The following is an 18,482-nucleotide window of genomic DNA, read 5'->3' on the forward strand; positions in this document are numbered from 1 at the left end:
TAATTAAAATATTTTCTGTGGACATGTGTATTTCGGTTTGGAATACTTTTTTTGACATTCATCATGTTGACACTAATGAAATGTCAATATGATTAGAATGCTGATAATACAGTGTGTCCTGTTGCAGCGTATGATAGTGACCAGCTTGTAGCAGGTAAGGGGAACCCTCCCCTTACATACTACAAGCTGGTCTCCATTATACTCTGCCGAATAACGAGCGATTCAGACCTCACCGGGTATCTATGTGTGAGAACTCTAAACCAACTTGATGTAAACAAAGTGGCTTCGCAATTGATGACCGTGGAGTTCCATTTGATGCACACTGACGGATAAGGATACTCTTTGTAACTGCCGGCCGGCGGTAAGACACTATCATTGAGACTGATTCGCCATCTCCAGTCCTTAACATATGTATATGGACAATGCTATATTCTATTAGGGCTAAAGCCCACATTAATGAATATGTGCTAAGGAACTTTTATATCATCTGCCACAGTTCACTGACGCTAACTGATGTTCTGTTTTTAAGTTTCAACTTCAAAGACAGTTTATTTATACATTTTGAAGTGTGTAATATAAGCCACAGTGCTATTGGCGTTTCATTCTACTATTCCGGATGACAGAGACTTTATGGTGGAATCGCTACCTCTGATGGCACTTTCATGAGAGACACCTTCTGCAGGGGTGTATTCAATATGCTCATTTAAGAGCTATTTACATTAACAAGAACCAGCTTTATGTATGTTTTTTTGTGTGTGTCAATTTATGTATTTTAATCACGTCTTTTATTTCTAAATGTTATGTAATAAATTGATTTTTACATTTTATAATTAGCGCTCCTTGTTTGGTTGGCCAGGGATATTTAACATACTGCTGGAGTACCAGGCATATCTGATCCATACTGACCATAGACCCAGGCTTTTTATTTATTCTTAGGTTTTTTTAGGTGTTTAGTGCAGACTGCCACGTTTAGGAGCAGCTCCTTATTCAGACATCACTCTTGTCGCTAGTCATATATTTTTAGTGCACCTGAATATTATATGTGTATACATATAACTATTTTGCAGTTATTATTATTAATAGCCGCCATTTTCAGTTGATCCAGCCTATATAGGTTATCTCTACCTTGATTATAGGTAACATATATGAATTATTGATAGGTAATTACCTATCTCTCGTTTCATCTGGACTTGGTGTGACTTCTCCTTTACATTATATCAGAGATCTTATGAATTGTCATTATTTTTGCCTAACACATACTTACTTAGTGTATTGAACACTCATATCACCTTCTTTTTATTCATTGGACCCATTTTTGAATATTCTCTATTTCTTGTGTCCTTACAAATATATATATATATATAATTTTAATATTCTTCAATATGCATCTCAATTTTGGGACATTTCCTTTTTAAGAAGTTGTATAATAAACGTTAAGTTTTAATTATATACCAATCATTTCATTACTATCCATTTCCTAATTATATTCAAGAGTGCCCCCACATAGGCATATTTGTCTTCTCTTTTTATGCTCCTAGCAGAAAAACTATTTTTTTGCTGTGCTTGATACAAACCCTCAGGGCGCACCACCAACCTAGAATTATTTAGAAAAATTTATTTTGGTGATTAACTACCATGTTGGTATTATTATAATAAAACTAATGACTGTCTCATTCTTTTTCTAAATTATTTTACTAGTGCGGACTCATACCCCTGTTTCTATATATAGTTTGCAGATTTAACCAGATTCAAAAAGTCTGGAGACAGGGAGAAGTCACAAGAAGCATCAGCAACCAAACTCTACTTGCTGAGAATTGCCTACATCCAACAGAACCAAAATAAGCAAACAATACACACACAAGAGAAATGTAGGAGATGAGGCTATCCTGCACTTGCTCAAATAGTCTAGAGGCAAAGAATGAAACACTGAAATAGAAACTGTTTCACTTTAGGCACAACCTTAAAGGTCAGCTTGTGGCAAGGAATTGAACTTAAACTGAAACTAATATTAGGAAATGTTTTATTAACAGTGTAGTAAATGATAATATAGTAGTGCATGACTATACGCTAAAATCATAAATTTTGCCATGATTCCAGGGGTACTATTATATGTCAAATATATGTGCATCCCCGCATTGCACTCTCTAATTGAATTGATCCCTTAAAGTGAACTTTCTGTATATGAATAACAATGTAATCATGTTTCATATGCATATGTGTAGAAAATAGTACAATGCTTAGTAGAAATAATACTATATATTTCTTCTATGTTCCAGATGTTATAATAGATTTGTGGTACCCATTACTTGAACAGTTTTTGACAATGGTCCATAAATCAGTTGTAAAACCGAGTATGCAAGTAACCTGATAAAATTGTTTTTTATTCAATTTAATTATTTTCCACCCTGATCCCATGTTCTCCTCTCAGGGCAACAACCTAACATTATTATCAACAGTCATTTATACAGTGCATACATATTACACAGTGCTTAACAGAGAATATTCAGTTATTTACATCAGTTCCTGCCCCTGCGGAGCTTACAATCTATATTTCCTATCACTAAGGTTATATTTTTTATTCAGGCAACTAGTCAGTAGGCCTCATCCAGGGGTGTGAGGGTCGTCTAATAAAAGTGCTATTCGCCCTTTGTTCTGGGTTCAGACTGCATTTCTCTTCCATTCATCCTGGGCTTTTTCACTTCGTATTAAATCTGTAAGTTTCCCTTTTTATTTCAAATTGCAATACATGCATGTACGAGGGTCATTCAATAAATAAGGTACAGTAACAAGACCTCTCATTGCGTGAAATTTATTCAACTCGTACATATATGTATAATTAATAGTATGCCCTTGGTACAGATTATTTTTCCACATAGTCCCCATACTTGGCAAAGCATTTGTTCAAATTGTATACTAAGGCATCTATCCCGGCATAGAAGAAATCAGTATCAGGAGTCTGAAGCCAGGACATTACAGCTTGCTGAACTTCACTGTCATGAACAATGTTGTGCACAGTACTTACTGAGATGTTCAGTTCATCAATAATATCATTAACTGGAATGCGTCAGACTTTCGGTGCAGCACAAATTGTCATTTGTGGTTTACGTGCTTGGCCGGCCGGATCGCTGCTCATCTTGAACATCTGTCCTGCCGTTATCAAAGGCAGTGCACCAAACCCAAACCTCTTTCCATGACAGGACGTCACCATACACCTCGGTGAGTAGGCAATGAATTTCAGCTGCTGATGTTCCCTTTAGACACAGAAATCTGATCACACTACCCACCTCAATTTTTGGCCATATCTCCGCCAGCCTCACCATCTTACAACTGATGTTGGGACAGTATAACTGATATGAGGCGCAGTCTAATGGTCTGCTCTGGCCTGGCTGGAAATTAGAAAGGAATAGAGAACATTAGACACGTGAGAGGTCTTGTTACCTTACTGACTGAACCACCTTTGTATCTTTGTAACCATTTTCTTTGTAATTTGTTAATTATAACTAAGCATTGTATGACCTTTTAGAAATAAAGTATTTTTCCATATTTGGACACTGGGCCTGATTCAGACCCGCTTGTGAGCGCTATGGTGGGGTACTGCGCACGCGCAGTGCACGACACGCACATGTGTAAGCCCCGGAGCGAGAGAGAAATTCTCTCGCTCCGGGACTCACTACAAAAGGGTCAGCTGTCGATGTTGATCAACAGCTCACCCAGTTTTGTAGGCGGGGAGGGGGGTGGCTACACAAACGGAGGCGTTCCCAAAGGAACGCCGACCGTTTGTGGGAGGCACCACTGACATCACCAGGATGTCTCTGGGGCTTGCGACGGACGAGACCCTACCACAAGGGTCTTATCGTAAGCCACGATGGTCGCGACCATCACCTGGCCACTCGCAAAAGCTGTGGGTAGTCACCCACAGCTTAGCGAGCGGCCAGGAGGCCGCAACAAAAAAAAAACCGCCCTGATTCAGAGCGAGCGCTTTAAAAGAGCGTCCGGGTCTGAATCAGGGCCACTGTCTAAAGATGTGGTCAGACTGCCCTCGTCAATGCCCAACTTCTTAAATTTGTTTTGTTAAGGTACTGGTGGTTTTACACAAATTAGCTTTGCCTATAAAACTTACCCTTATTTTTTATATAGGTCAATAAGTACTTGGACTTACAATAATAAAATTACTTTCACTCAACTTTTATTTTAACAAAAATAGTATTTATCATGGATTTCAACCATGTGTTGTAAGAATCAACAAATTTTAGTCAAAGAGACAGTTGTCTCTGTGGTTCATCCATTAAAGACTTAGGGCCTTATTCAATTTGAGGCGCTAAGTCCGGATTCACGGTAATTTACCGGCCATGACGTCATTATCGCCTGTTTTAGTTTTCCTCCGTATTCAATTTGAAAGACTTTCCGCCTAGGCGTTAAGTCTATGCAATGTAATAGGCGGTAAAGTATCGCCTATGAATGACAGGCAGTAAAAAGTGCAGAATTGGGGTTTAGGGGTGCAACGTTTCTGGAACCCCGTGCAGCCTTCAGACAGACCCCCAAAGGTAATCTGTGTAAAAAAAAAACTTAAAGACACTCCAAAAATGTACTTTGAAAAAGGGGGCGAAAAAAAAAAGTTGGGGTACAAACTTAATAACTAGCAAACTTGACTCTGGGGGGGGTCCCCAAGTATGCCCCAAGTGTTTTTTTGATTGCAGGTGTTTGCAGCAGGTGGATTTTTCATGATTTTTTTTAACAAGTTTAAAATATGCTGAACCCCATTTTCAAGTACCCCAAATTTGATAGGCATAGTTGTTTTGCCCTAAAAAAAACTTCTAAATGCTCTTCTGCATCACCTTATTCAAAGCCGCATTTATGCACCTGCCGTGTCTATTACAAACTCCGACTTCCTTCAGGAGTTAAAAATGGGGGTACCCTTTGTCATCCCCTATGTCTACACATCTTTACGGTCCTAGGATTATTTCCCGAAAATTCCCGTTTTTTCAACGCCGATCCAAGTATCGCTGGGTCCCATATTCGCCTACTTTCAAATTGAATATGGGGATATGCAGGCACGCGCGCAATACTTTAACGCCTACAAAATAGGCGAAGGCAGCGTTAAGTCCAGGCCGCGTTAATTTATCTCGTCTCGGCTCATATTGAATACGGGCCTTGGGGTCATTTACTAAGAATCGGGATTGACCCAATTTGCAAAGTGATTCATCTCGGTATAAATCGCTGGTACTCCGGTGATTTTTTCACTTTTTCACAGGCAATTTGAGGCTAAACGAGTTTGCCAATGGTGATGTAGGTCGAGATTCTCGGGTGATTTGTAAGCAAGCTCGAGTGAGTTATCTCACCCGAGATTGCAGTGATTTCTCTCTGCACAACTCTATCTAGCAAGCAGCCTGCACATATCAGTGTATCATGTGTAAGCTGTTTGTGTTGTACCTGTAAAAAACGGGTTAGGGCCGTATTCAATTTGGAGCGAAAAGCCGTTTTAGGTGAAACTTTTTCGCTGATGACGTCATTGCCAATTTCATTTATCCTGTATTCAATTTCCCCGACTTTTTGCGGGTGCGAAAAGTTTGCACATTGTAACCAGCGGAAAAGTATCGGCAATGGATGCCCGGCGGAAAAAAGTGCAGAATTGGGGTTTTGGGGTGCAAACTTGTGGGGACCACCCTAAACCCGTTTTACACCCCATTGATGCTAACTGCATAAAAAATGCAAAAAAATTACACAAAGGACACCCCAAAAAATATCACTTTGAAAAAATGGGAAATAAAAAAAGTTGGGGTACAAATTCAAAAATTAGCGAAATAGTCTCTGGGGGGGGGGCCTGGAAGTATGGATGATGGGTTTTTTTTTATTGCAGGTGCTTGCTGAAGGTGCATTGTTTTGTGCACTTTAAAGCTTTATTTTAGTGACTCTGAACTATGCATGCACCCATTTTCATGTACCCTAAAAAATTTGATGGGAATACTTTTCTCCCCCGGAAATTGCAAAAATGTATTCTTCATCACTTGCTCAATGACACAAAACAGCGCCTACTGAGACCATTTAAAAAAAAAAAAAAAATAGCTTTAGTAGGGCTATTCGGGGGTACCAATAGTGATCCCCCATGTCAGGACATCTTCAGGGGGTGCTAGGATGATTTCCCAAATATTGCCAGGACTTTTCCGATACTTACCTTTCCGCCGGGTCCCGGACTTTTCGCCTCCAATTGATAAAAAAAAAATGACATGAAGCCCCCCCAAAAGACTAACCAGCCCCGGCTGAAATCCCGACAGTGGAAGCCTGGCTGGTTTAGAATTCCGGCAGCGGTAAGTACGCTAACCTACCCCTACCCCACATAACACTCCCTTGGTGGTGCCTAACCCTAACCTCCCCAGGGGGTGCCTAACCCTAACCTCCCCAGGGGGTGCCTAACCCTAACCTCCCCCCTAGTGGTGCCTAAACCTAACCCCCCTCTCCCCTAACCCTCCCGGGGGGTGCCTAACCCTAACCCCCCCCAGTGGCGCCTAACCCTAACCCCCCCTTCCCCTAGCCTAACCCCTAACCCTCCCGGGGGGTGCCTAACCCTAACCCCCCCCCCAGTGGTGCCTAAACCTAACCCCCCCTTCCCCCGGGGACTTTGCAGTTACTTACCTATCTGGACGATCGGGATTGTGGAGCTTTGAGATGCCGGCGTCGGTATCCTGTTCACTGTCGGGATATCATCGCCGGCATTTTGCCGGGCGTCGGGATTCGGGCGTCGGGATATCGTCGCCTGGCATTCCGTCCGTCGGCAATGTGACCGCATACCCATTTTATAAGTAGAATTGTTTGTGTGAGGAGTATATGAGTAGATACAAGAAATAGTACGGTAAGTTGTAACTATTAAAATTACACTAATATAATTAAAAACTATTTTCATTGGTATGGAGCCTTACAATGCTGGATTTTTAGACTGTTATTATTATACATATGGTGACTACATTGCGGGAAGAAACTTTTAGATTACCATCTTCTTTTTCACCATTAATCTGTATTCAGCTTAAAATAGAAACATAAGAATATATTTTTTAACAAGTGAAAACATAACCCTTTCCTACTCGTGGTATTGGTACTCTGTTTTGTCTGATAATGGGTTAAGTGGTGAGCTGTGAAGGTCCTGCTGATGCAGTTTGACCAGAGGGCAGATTTTAAGTGTGAAATGATTTAGACTGTTCATGGAAGAAAAGTTGGGCACCAGGTCAGTCTCTCAAGGGAGAAACTAAAAGAGATTCACTCAGGGCCGGATTAAGACCTGTGGGGGCCCCAGGGCAACTAAATTGTGGGGACCCCCTTCCAGCCACACAGAGCCGAGCCCAGCCTACCCCCCCCCCCGAAATCCCCACACGGAGGCCCCCCCCTGGCCACATGAAGACAGCGGCAAATACTCACACATACACATAAGCAGCATACCCACACTAACACATATAGACATACATACACAGTATACACATATACACATTCATATATATATACACACACTAAAGCAGTACATACATTCTTACTTGATGCAGCAGTTGTTGCTGGTAGTGACTGCAAAAGGACCCGGGCACCTCCTCCATTCATTAGGCATGACCCCCGACACACTTATTCCCCCCATTACACTGCCCGCATTGGGGGCGGAGCCAATACGGCTAGCCCCACCCCATATTCCCACGAATCGCAGGACTGTCACAGGGCGGGGCTTGTCGTATTGGCTCCGCACCCAATGCAGGCAGTAAGGGAGGGAATGTGTGAAGCCGCTGGCTGGCGGTGGCTGGCCCACTCTCCCCCCTTAGAAAACTGATGCAGCAGCACTGAGTGTGCTGCTGCATGCAGTAGAATAGCCGCAGCTACAGAGCCTCCTCCCGGGAACAGGTGCTGCTGGCACCTCTTCCCGGCAGGGTCACATCAACCCTGTGTGGGAGCACCTCTTGGTGTGGGAGCCCAGGGACGACCGCCTCTGTCGTCCCCCCCCCCCCCTTAATCCGGCCCTGGATTTACCCATTCACTATCAAATAACTGCTTTATACTCATTGGGCCTGATTCAGAGACGGACGCTAATGCGATCGCAGCTGTGATTTCGTACGCATAGCAGCTGCGAAAATGTGCTAACAGTTGCAAAGCTTACCCGAGCATACTCATATGCAGATGACGTCACTTAAATGTGTAAATATCGGTAATATCAAAGCACGTCGAGCTGCCATCTTGCCCTTGTGGTAGGTCTGCCATGCACGCCCATGAAACTGAGTTCAAACTGACTACGCCTGCCTTTTTCAGACCACCCCCCAGTCACCACCCCCAAACGCTGACAGCCTGTCACTCATTTTGCGATCGATTCCTCTTTGCGTCCGTAGTCGAAATGCGATCACTGGGCACACGCAGTGCAGCTTATACACATGCACGCTGGCAATCACTCGAATCACACCTTTTCACATTTTTTTAGTCAAAATAAGGACCATATTAAATTTGCCGCGATAATTTAGCCGCCGACGGCGGAATCTAGTTTCCACCTACATCTCGTTTTGGACACGAAAACTTATCGGGCGTGCCCCCGCTATTCGCCCTGTTCAATTCCAAAGGATGAGAAAAAGGGACCCGGAAAAACGCAAACAGGTGAAAAGTGCTGTCAGATTTGGGGAAATCAGCCTGACACCCCCCAAAAGATGCACTAACATTGTGGATCAATGTAGGTGCCCCCGAATAGCCCTGCTGAAGCTATTTGGGGTACTTAAATGCTCTCAATAGCTGCTAATTAGCGTCTTTGCACAAGTGGTGAAGAATAACATTTAGCAGTTTTTCTTGGAGAAAATAGCTAGACCCAGCAAATTTGGGGTACATGAAAATGGCTGCAAGCATATTTAAAATTCGCAAAAGTGAAGTTTTAAAAAACGCATCTTCAGCAAGCACCTGCAATAAAAAAAAACATCTCCCCCATACTTGCAGACCCTCGAAAAGCTTATTTTGCTAGTTTGTACCGCAACTTTGGACTTTTACGCCAAATAGGGGAATTCAATATGGGTATTCTTAGAGGGGTATTCAATATGAAACGTTAACTTCACGTTAACTTCACTGTCGAAGTTAACGGTTCATATCGGAGTTTTTACCTGCGTTAAAGTATCGGGCGCGTTCCCGCTTATACCCGTATTCAATATAAAATTAACGAAAACGTTAAAAGTTATGAATTTTTCCTTAAAAAAATTGTAAGACCCCCATAAAGTAGTAAAAACATGGGGGAACACTATGTGTACCCCCGTTTTAGCCTGTAATTGAAAGTCGGGGATTTAAATAGCCGAAGCAGGTGTTTTTTCCCCGACATTGAAGAAGTGATGCAGAAGCGCACTCAGGTGATTTTTTTCGTTTTTTTAAGTGGTCCCATCAAATTTGGGTTACATGAAAATGGGTACTAGCATATTTTGATGTCCCTAAAGTAATTTTTTAAAAATTCTGCAATTGTGCATCTGCCGCTATAAATCTATTCTAGAAAACACCTGCCGCATACTTGCAGAATAGCCCTGAACCTATTTCCCTATTCTTAAACAATTTTTTCCCTTTTTTTTTTTCAAACTTTTTTTTGACACAGTTATTTTTTAAATGTCATTCCCAGGGGTGCAGGCTATTTTTTTTAAGCCTGCACCCCTAAACCCCAATTCTGCACTTTTTTTCACCACCTATTCACAGGCGAATCTATCTCGCCTATTACATTGCATTTATGCGTACGCGGAAACTATTTGGAATTGAAAACGGCGATAACTTTCCACCCGGCGAAATGACGTCATCCGCGATACTTTTTCGCGGAAAACGGCTTTTCGCGTCTAATTGAATACGGCCCATTATACTATTGATAAATAGATGGGCGGAGTCTGTATCATCAGGTCTGACCCTGTAATCCCCGTGAAGCAATCACATTGCGGGGGCGTGGCTAACTGCAGAGAAAGCAGTGCGAGTGTGATTCTGTCACATGGTCCGCCCATCAGCTTCCGGTCTCGCAGTGCTGACGAATCAGTAGTAGTAGCAGTGTGTGGTGACGGGGGCCGTGGAGGGTCAGTCAGTGTGAGACGTGTCGCTTCTCTCCTCTCTCAGTAGTCATGGCTCCTAAAGGCGGCAGCAAACAGCAGTCCGAGGAGGATCTCCTACTGCAGGATTTCAGCCGCAACCTGTCCGCCAAGTCCTCAGCACTCTTCTTCGGCAACGCCTTCATCGTGTCCGCCATCCCCATCTGTAAGTGTTGCCTGGGGCCGTAGCCCATTCATTCCGTAGACGTGGCACGCCGACACCGTAGTCCCTTTATAGAGGCAGAGTCCCAATATACTGTACCTCTATCACATGTGTGTGTGTAACTGCAGCATGTACAGACTTCCCTTATGTATGGTATCATGCAGTAATGTGCTCATAGTATAATGGGGCGCATGCATTACAGACCCTATATGCACCCCCTGACTGGCCTGTGTGGCTATTACACAGCTGCTTCTTTGAAAATGCTACGTATCGTCCACATCGGACTGTGGGCCTGATTCAGAGCCGCTCGTAAGCTGCCGATCGTTCGCTCCGAGCGATGTTCGCACATCTGCGTATGGGTCGTAATGTGTATGCGCCAACCAGTCAGGGCGGTCAGAAATCGAGCGCTTGCAAAATAGCGAGTGCCTGCTAATTTGAATGACAGGATGAGGCGTTTGTGGGTGGTAACAGGGGAAGGTGCTTGAAAACGGGGAGTGGTTATCCGAACGCAGGCATGCTAAAAGGTCAAAACGGGCGTTTTAAGGGTGTGCATAATTAACAAAGCAGCGTCATCGACCACGTCACTTGGTTGTCTTTTAGCCAGAACTGTTCGCATGATTGCGGTAGGATAAACCTACCACAAGCACTGCGAGCAGTTCAGACGCCTTTCGATGTACTCGATTAATCAAATAAATAGCGGAGATGACGTAGGATGCGAGCGGCCAGGGGACGTCTTTACAAAATAGCGAGCGCATGTTTCGTTCGCTTGCTCAGACATAGAGGCGTCAACAGACCGCAAAGAGCGAGCGCTCAATTTAAATAGCCGGCCCCTTTTTCTGAACGAGCGAGCGCAAATAGCGTCCGGCTCTGAATCAGGCCCAGTGTGTACCCGTTATGTCGCTGACAATGCGTGCCCCCATGCATTGACAGTGACATTGCCCATCGGACCTGCATGCATGTTCGACTGGTGATTATCGTCAGTGGGGGCCATGTTGCTGAATGCAGCACTGCCCCTGCTGTTGTGCCATCACTCCCAGGCATTGACGCCGGCGCACAACCCATCGCACTGGTTACACATCCTTCAGTGTGTACCCAGCATAAGATTCAAATTATGTATACAGCCACTTGTTCCCTCTATTACTACAAAACTTCTATGATTTGTATAAAAGCTCCCCTATACAGACATGTCCTCTCTGGTTATTAAACTCTACTGTAAAATAAAAGGTTTGCCGCATCCATCATATTGGGGCTGCACTAATACTGGTCACGTTCTGCTATAGCTGTTGCTGACACATAATGAAATCTATTGTACAATCTGTAGGAAACTCCTCTTTAAGCTGGTATCACCATTTGACACTTGGGTGCAGTTAACTCCCTGCACTGGAATACCTTTTTTATATCCAGAATCTATATAGAAGCTTGTTGATAGTTATTCTATCCATTGGTGCAAGTTACTATTTCTGCCTTCATTATAATGGAAAGGCAATAGGGCTGGTCTTATGTGGGAATAGGGTATATACTGTGCACGTCATTTGGGCTGTGTAAAATACATTTTCATATTTGCCCTGATTTTTACTGTTGGTAGTCTTTGTACACTGCATATTGTCCCTTGCTGAAATTTATACAGGTCTCCCAAATTAATGAATGCTTTAGCATCATAATGTATAATATTAATTTACACGAAAGTATATCCATACATTATGTAATATGTAGCAAAGTGCTTTTTTATTTATTAATTTCTTTATTCTTTATGCAGGGCTATTCTGGAGAATATGGCACATGGATCTGGTGCAGTCCGCTGTTCTGTACAGTGTGATGACACTGGTCAGCACTTACCTTGTGGCCTTTGCTTACAAAAATGTAAAATTTGTTCTTAAACACAAGTAAGTAATTTGCTGGAACGTGATGGGTGTCATTTTATGTGAAAGTAGCTCCCTACTTGCAATTACAAATGTGCACATTGAAAAACTGCCTGTAATGCACTCCAGCCCTTTTCTTCAGTAGTTAATTATATGTAACAAAAAAAATAATTTCCTTTAACATGTAATCTTAAATCATGATGTGTTTTAAAGCTTTTAAGGGCAGAAACCAGCAGGAGTTTTGTCTGCTTTCTGCTCGCACCACAGGAGGGATGCCAGAAGAAATCCTTAGTCTGGCTTAACAACGCTCTGAATAGAATAACTCTGGGCGCTCCTTCCCGGCGCTATTCAATTCGCGTTTGGTTGAGCCAATAGAATAGCAGCTGAGAGATGCTTCTGTTCTCTTTTATAAATGACACCTCCCCTTCTAGCACCGAATGAGAACTTGTGCATCCAGCAACTTGTTTTATTTACCATTCACACCCGAGTCTAGTTTATTACTTTTACATGCAGAAAAAAAATCCCCTCTCCTCCTTCATGTATTGTAAACTAGCTCTGATATAGGATTGTATGTCACTTTTATATGTTCAGTATGTGATACCACCTGTCCATCTTTGTGTCTCCATCTTATGACTCCAATAACCGGGTCCCTTGAGCTGGCCACACATGGACAGATATGTACTATGTGCCACATGGTGCGGGCTGCTCATTGCTCATACAAACATTTCCATTCGCTAGGTCTAGGGCACTGTCCTATCTTAGTTCTCATCCTACTTATCCGATCACTCTTCCACCTCCTCTCCATTTCCTCTATCAGTTGACCAGTCCTAAGTCCCTCTCCTCTTCTCTGTCTACATATTTTCTCTTGGCAACCCTAATAAATTAATTCAGTATCTTTCTGTGCCGATGGTACCCAAATGTATCCTCTCCTGATTTGTTTGTCTGCCTTTGCCATCTACCTGACCTCTCTATTCCTGTTGACACAACAACAAACCCTTCAAGCTTGGAGCTTAGGTGTTGTCCCTGACTGTCCTTTGTACACTACATACAATTTGTAGCCAAATCCTGTTTTATGTAAAGTCTCACTTGTTGCAAAATGATTATTATTTTTTTAACACTGTCCAGCACAGGAGAGTGTTGATGCCTCTAAGGCAATTCCTTACTACTATTATTTTGCTGTCACTGAGGTTTTACTTGGATTGTCTTTGCAGGGTGGCCCAGAAGCGTGAAGATGCTGTCTCCAGAGAAGTAACCCGCAAACTGTCTGAAGCAGACAGCAGGAAGATGTCTCGTAAAGAAAAGGATGAAAGGTAAAGGGCCTGACCTGGTCGCTCTGCTTTACATTTTATTAGGGGGGTATGTAATATATCTGTAACAATCCCTTAGTTGTATATTGCTGTGTCCTATATGTCTGTACTTTTTTTAAATACCCTTTATAAATGTTTTTCATTTCAAGAAAGGTATTTGTGGAGTTAAACAAAAAAAGTTTAATCAATAACATGTGCATTAATAACTTTGCATATTTGTATTTACTTGGTATAAGGATTCTTTGGAAGAAAAATGAAGTTGCTGACTATGAGGCTACCACCTTCTCCATTTTCTACAATAACACCTTGTTCCTAGTACTGGTTATTATTGCCTCATTCTTCCTGCTGAAGAACTTCAACCCTACAGTGTATCCTTTCTCTCAAAATAATGTCTGCCAAACATCTGTAGCATGGTAAAGAAGCCTTAATATTGGACGTGGGCTTTATTTGTGGTTTATGCCTGTGTGGCTGTAGTGCTGTGAAAAGATGAGTGCATCTTCTACATGACACGTCCTAAAAGGTAAGCTAGCGTTTAATGAAATAAAACACTAAGGGCAGTATCCAATTAGCCCCAAACATTGTTCGAGCGCTAATTGATCCCCGTGATCGGAGAAAAACAGGGATTTTTTTTATTTATCCCCACTTTTAGCCAATGTTTTTTTTCACACTATCCTGTTTCTATCACACGAAAACACGTAGGTCTGCAAGCTTATCGTGGACCCTATGTGTTTTCGCCTTTTTTTGTGGTGAAAAAAAAACTGCACTTATCGTGGATTCTTTTTCAGGACACATCAGGTCCTGAAAAATATCCACGATAAGTGCCTGCACTGGGTGGCATTTCAGGGCTAATAGGAGAGCCCCACCGCAATCACTTAGCAGCGCTACTTTAGCGCTAGTCATTGGATACCGCCCCATGGGATAATAAGTATCAAGCAGTGAAAAGCGTGGAGAAGTTGCCCATAGCAACCAATCAGCTCCTACCTATTATTTTATAGACTCTCCTTAATAAATGCTACTTCAAAGCTGATTGGTTGCTGTGGGCAACTTCTCCACACTTTTCACTGCTTGATACATAAACCACTAAAAGATTAAAGTGAACTTCAAAAAAGGCAAGTCTTGTTACCTGTGCCATAACTCTGAGTATCTGGTGCAGGCTTAAGGTGTCAAGGACATCTGACTAGAGTACAAGGCTCTAGTCATCAGGGAATGCAGAATAAATAAACCTTTGTCTGTCTATAGTTTTATCTGTTTATTTTTCTCATTACTTGTGTCCATTTTTATCAATGATCCTAGGGGGTCATTCAGACCCACTCGCGAGCGGCAGTACGCACGCAAGTGGGTCGATGTTCCCCACTGTGCATGCGCACGACGGAGGGAGCTCCGTTGTGTGCATGCGCGAGACCCGGCGAGCGAAGGACTTTCCATCGCTCCGGGTCTCGCACCAAAGGGGGCGTGCTGTTGATGTTGATTGACAGCACGCCCCCTTTGGTGGGCGTGGTGGCCAGACGGAGGTGTTCCCATGGGAACGCCTACCGTCTGAAGCCGGCCCCACTGACATCACTAGTGATGTCAGTGGCAGTGATTTTGGCTCTGATAGAGCCAAAATCACTCCAGGGCTTGTGGTTGAGAAACCCGACTACAGGGTTTCACTCGCAAGTCCGATGGTTGCGATGGTCAAGACCATCGCGACCATCTTGTTGGACGCTCGTATATGCTGTGGGTGGTGACCCACAGCTATACGAGCGTCCAGGAGGACGCTCCATTTTAATGGAGGAGGGCCCTGATTCAGAGCGAGCGCTGTGGTCAGAGCGTCCGGCTCTGAATCAGGGCCATAGTACTGTGCCTTCATCTATTCTTCGCCCTTTAATTTGTAAACAATTGTTTAGTTTATTAGCTTCAATAACTTCTGAAATTTATTTCCTTAACTGTACTGCGCAGAAACTACATTTTGTCCATAAGCGCCTCGTCTGGCCTTATCGCACTGCTTTCAACAGGATCAAAGTAAACTGACTATTAATAATATGGTGCAGCAAAGTGTTCAGTTTGTTTTCTTTTTTATTTAGAAACATGTACAATAAACATCGGGTTGATTTTTCTCTTTTTCTTATTTGCTGTTCCTCAAAATGTAGAATCTATACAGGTACATTAACGCAAGCTCTGGCAAACTAGCTATTGCTGACACCTTGCTCCCAGCATCCCTGCGAGATTTCACTCAACTACATAAGGAGAACTATATGTTCTTTGATTATATATAGTGTGTATACTTATGCGTCTGTCATTTAGTGGTCAACTACGCACTCTTAGTTACGAGCCAAGTTTTTATCATTGTTAAATAAAAAATGGGGGGTGATATACAGTATCCTGCAGTTTTGGAACATAGGCAGAGATAGCAAACTTATAATTATGTAAATACAGTCATAGGCATTGTGACAGCAGGGGGGAGGCCTAACTATTTCTGTGTCAGTAAGTACAGACACTAGATGCATCGTTTTCAAAACATTATTTTGTAGTACAGGATCAGTAAATATTCATATAATATTAAAGTTTCTGGTAATAGAACATTTAATTAACAGTAAAGTGAATCCTCTAACAGCAGACAAGCTGTAGTTACATGTGCAGGAAAGGACATGAGTTGCATTTAATCACCACTGAACAGGAGCTTTATAGTATTGTGAGCTTTGCAGTGCATGAGGGCAATTCTCTCTGAACGTCATACAAGCTCTTACTTTCGCTGTGACAAAACGGGTAGCCATACAGTGATCACACTGAGAAAAAAATATGTGGGTCCCAGGGGCACCTTTTAAAAAAAAAAAAAAAAATGGGGTCTTCTGTTTCTAGGTGGCATCACAATTTATGCTTTTGAGCCCCCCATATGCCTCCCCACAACGCATCAGATCACCCCACATGTCCTTAAATGCCTGTCTGATCCTACGACAACATTAGAACACACCACCCTAAAATGTCAGAACTAGGGCATGGTTGATTGAGGCGACTGATGTGAATGATTTAATATTCTCTATAAAGTGCTTTTGTAATAGGTAAGCACTATGTAAAGAATAGAATGAAATGAAGCCTATATGTGCCAAGTGTTGCATACCTACAGTATGATAGTCCCATGCCTTGGCAGTGCAACATCTAGTACTAAGAGGAACTATGGGTGACAAAACAACAGAAGCTCGCACCAATGTTAAGAATAACAAACTAAAAATTCATATTGTCATTTACAAAAAAAAATTTCAATATTTATTTATTTAAATTTTTTTAAGCCAGTGGTACATTTTAAAAATGCCTGTGTGATCAGTCCTGGAAGGGTCAATGATACATACAGTATCTTCTATGACATTTTCCTTAAGCTCTTAAAACACATTAGAGGTGAAAGTGACACAAAGGAATACCATGCTCATTACCTGACCTCTTTGAAAAGCAAATCTAACATTCACCATATGGTATAATATTGTGATTCAGGGCCTTACTCAGGTGGACTAATTTAGAACAGTTTTAAATATGCGCATGCGTCCCGATAGTTACTGCCTGCGGATACAAATTCGGAAATGCAAGGAAATCCATGCAGTTTTGATAGCTACTCCCCCAGTCCCTGTCCAGGAATGCCTAACGTTGTGAGCGAGTCGGGGGTGTGCCGGTGTCAGAGACGTGTCGAAAGACACAGTTCAGCATTCAGCAACCACAGGGAGGCCGATGTTAACTCAATGGTGTGACTTTCAACGCACCACAGCAGATTAGAACCGCACCCTGTGGGTGTCTGTAGGTAGCCCATTGGCTGCAGCATTAGCAGAAATTAGCAATAGCAGAGAAACTACTGCACCCCCGTCCATCTCTGCATCAGGCCCTCGATTCTTATTTTATCATGGGATTCAGTGTTTCAGTAATTCTTAAATAATATCTAGCGTCTATTGATATAGTCTGACAAAGACACACTACTGTACAAGACCTTTTGTTTTTTCTTTTCCTTTCCCGTTCTTCCATCGCAACATTTCACTTCTACATTTTATGTGACAAAAAAATGCAGCATGGAAATTATTTATTCATGTGACTTTAATAATACCCCTTTTCCACCTAAGTCTCGGGTCTGACCCGGTATTTGGAACAATCTAGGTAAGACCCAGGACGTGACCCTGTTCCCACTGTAGCGCCGACGTGGGTTATCCTCTTGTGCCGGCACTTGGAGATGACATCTCCAAGCGCCGGGAATTCCTACTGTCCCTGTGCTGTAAACGAGACCTAGGTCAGATGACCTGGGTTACCCGTTTACACTGCACCCTTACCCTGGTCCAATCCAAGTCACGACCAGGGTCAGATTCCCGGGTCACTGGACCTGGTTTTTTATTTTATAGGAGCCGTTTCCACTTGAGCAAAACTCAGGTTGATACACTGTCACGTCCAGAAACCCTGGTTTTTCAAGCTAGTGGAAAAGTAGTATTAGTATCATTGATGTAATGCCAAACTCCTTCATATAATAAATAATATTAAGAGCTTCTTTGCTACATTTTTTAGTTTGTACAAAATGATTTGGTTGTAGGTCATTTGTGTGTACAAAAAAGGAGGATTTGTGTGCTGGGGCTGATTCTGAATTGAATGGATCTCTCTGCACAGATGGGAATATGGAGTGTTATCATGCAGTGCATGCACAGATGCAAATGTACACGTGTTGGTGTATCTCCATCCTATTTTGAGTCAGATGGATCTATGTCAGATCTGTCTTTTGGTGCAATGGGCGTTTTGGGGAGGGAACTGGACAGCGACAAGATGATAGAGCTGTCCTGTTTTGTGGCAGTGTCATGGGAGTATGGTGGGTGCGTAGCTAGAGCTCATTGTGGATCCTACTTATGGAAAAGTGAAGCCTGTGTCAGACTGATCTCTAGCACCCAGGATGGGGCTGGTGCAAGTGTTGATACTATTGATGATGGTTGTAGCTGTGGACGGAAAAACTGGGGGTAAAGCGGTTTTCCTCTCAAAGCCGCGCAGTTTCTCGCATCAACACTATGGGAGCTCGCATAAGGTAATAAATCTGGCTTCCGCGGGATCACCCAAATACAGGCATTATGCGTCTGACTCATAATCAGCCCCTGTATTTTTTTTGTGCTTA

At 42.7% G+C, this 18,482-nt stretch overlaps 1 protein-coding gene across 1 annotated transcript; it reads left to right on the forward strand.

Moving 5' to 3' along the window:
• Window positions 1–9,951: 9,951 nt before the first annotated feature.
• Window positions 9,952–15,473, forward strand: SSR3 (signal sequence receptor subunit 3). Its single transcript, XM_088447641.1, has 5 exons — window positions 9,952–10,215; window positions 11,969–12,095; window positions 13,283–13,381; window positions 13,615–13,746; window positions 15,317–15,473. Exons 1-5 carry the CDS (start codon window positions 10,083–10,085, stop codon window positions 15,381–15,383), a joined length of 558 nt encoding a protein of 185 aa, XP_088303767.1. The 5' UTR covers window positions 9,952–10,082; the 3' UTR covers window positions 15,384–15,473.
• Window positions 15,474–18,482: the final 3,009 nt, after the last annotated feature.

This window comes from Taudactylus pleione, unplaced genomic scaffold (genome assembly GCF_031769625.1).
Source record: "Taudactylus pleione unplaced genomic scaffold, aTauple2 ptg000436l, whole genome shotgun sequence".
Taxonomy (NCBI): domain Eukaryota; kingdom Metazoa; phylum Chordata; class Amphibia; order Anura; family Myobatrachidae; genus Taudactylus; species Taudactylus pleione.

Bases quoted from the DNA above. Each gene is read 5' to 3' on its own strand.
- SSR3 (XM_088447641.1), top strand. From the start codon at position 10,083: ATGGCTCCTAAAGGCGGCAGCAAACAGCAGTCCGAGGAGGATCTCCTA. The intron at 12,096-13,282 runs GTAAGTAATTTG...TTGTCTTTGCAG, and splicing joins AAATTTGTTCTTAAACACAA to GGTGGCCCAGAAGCGTGAAG. The intron at 13,382-13,614 runs GTAAAGGGCCTG...ACTTGGTATAAG, and splicing joins CGTAAAGAAAAGGATGAAAG to GATTCTTTGGAAGAAAAATG.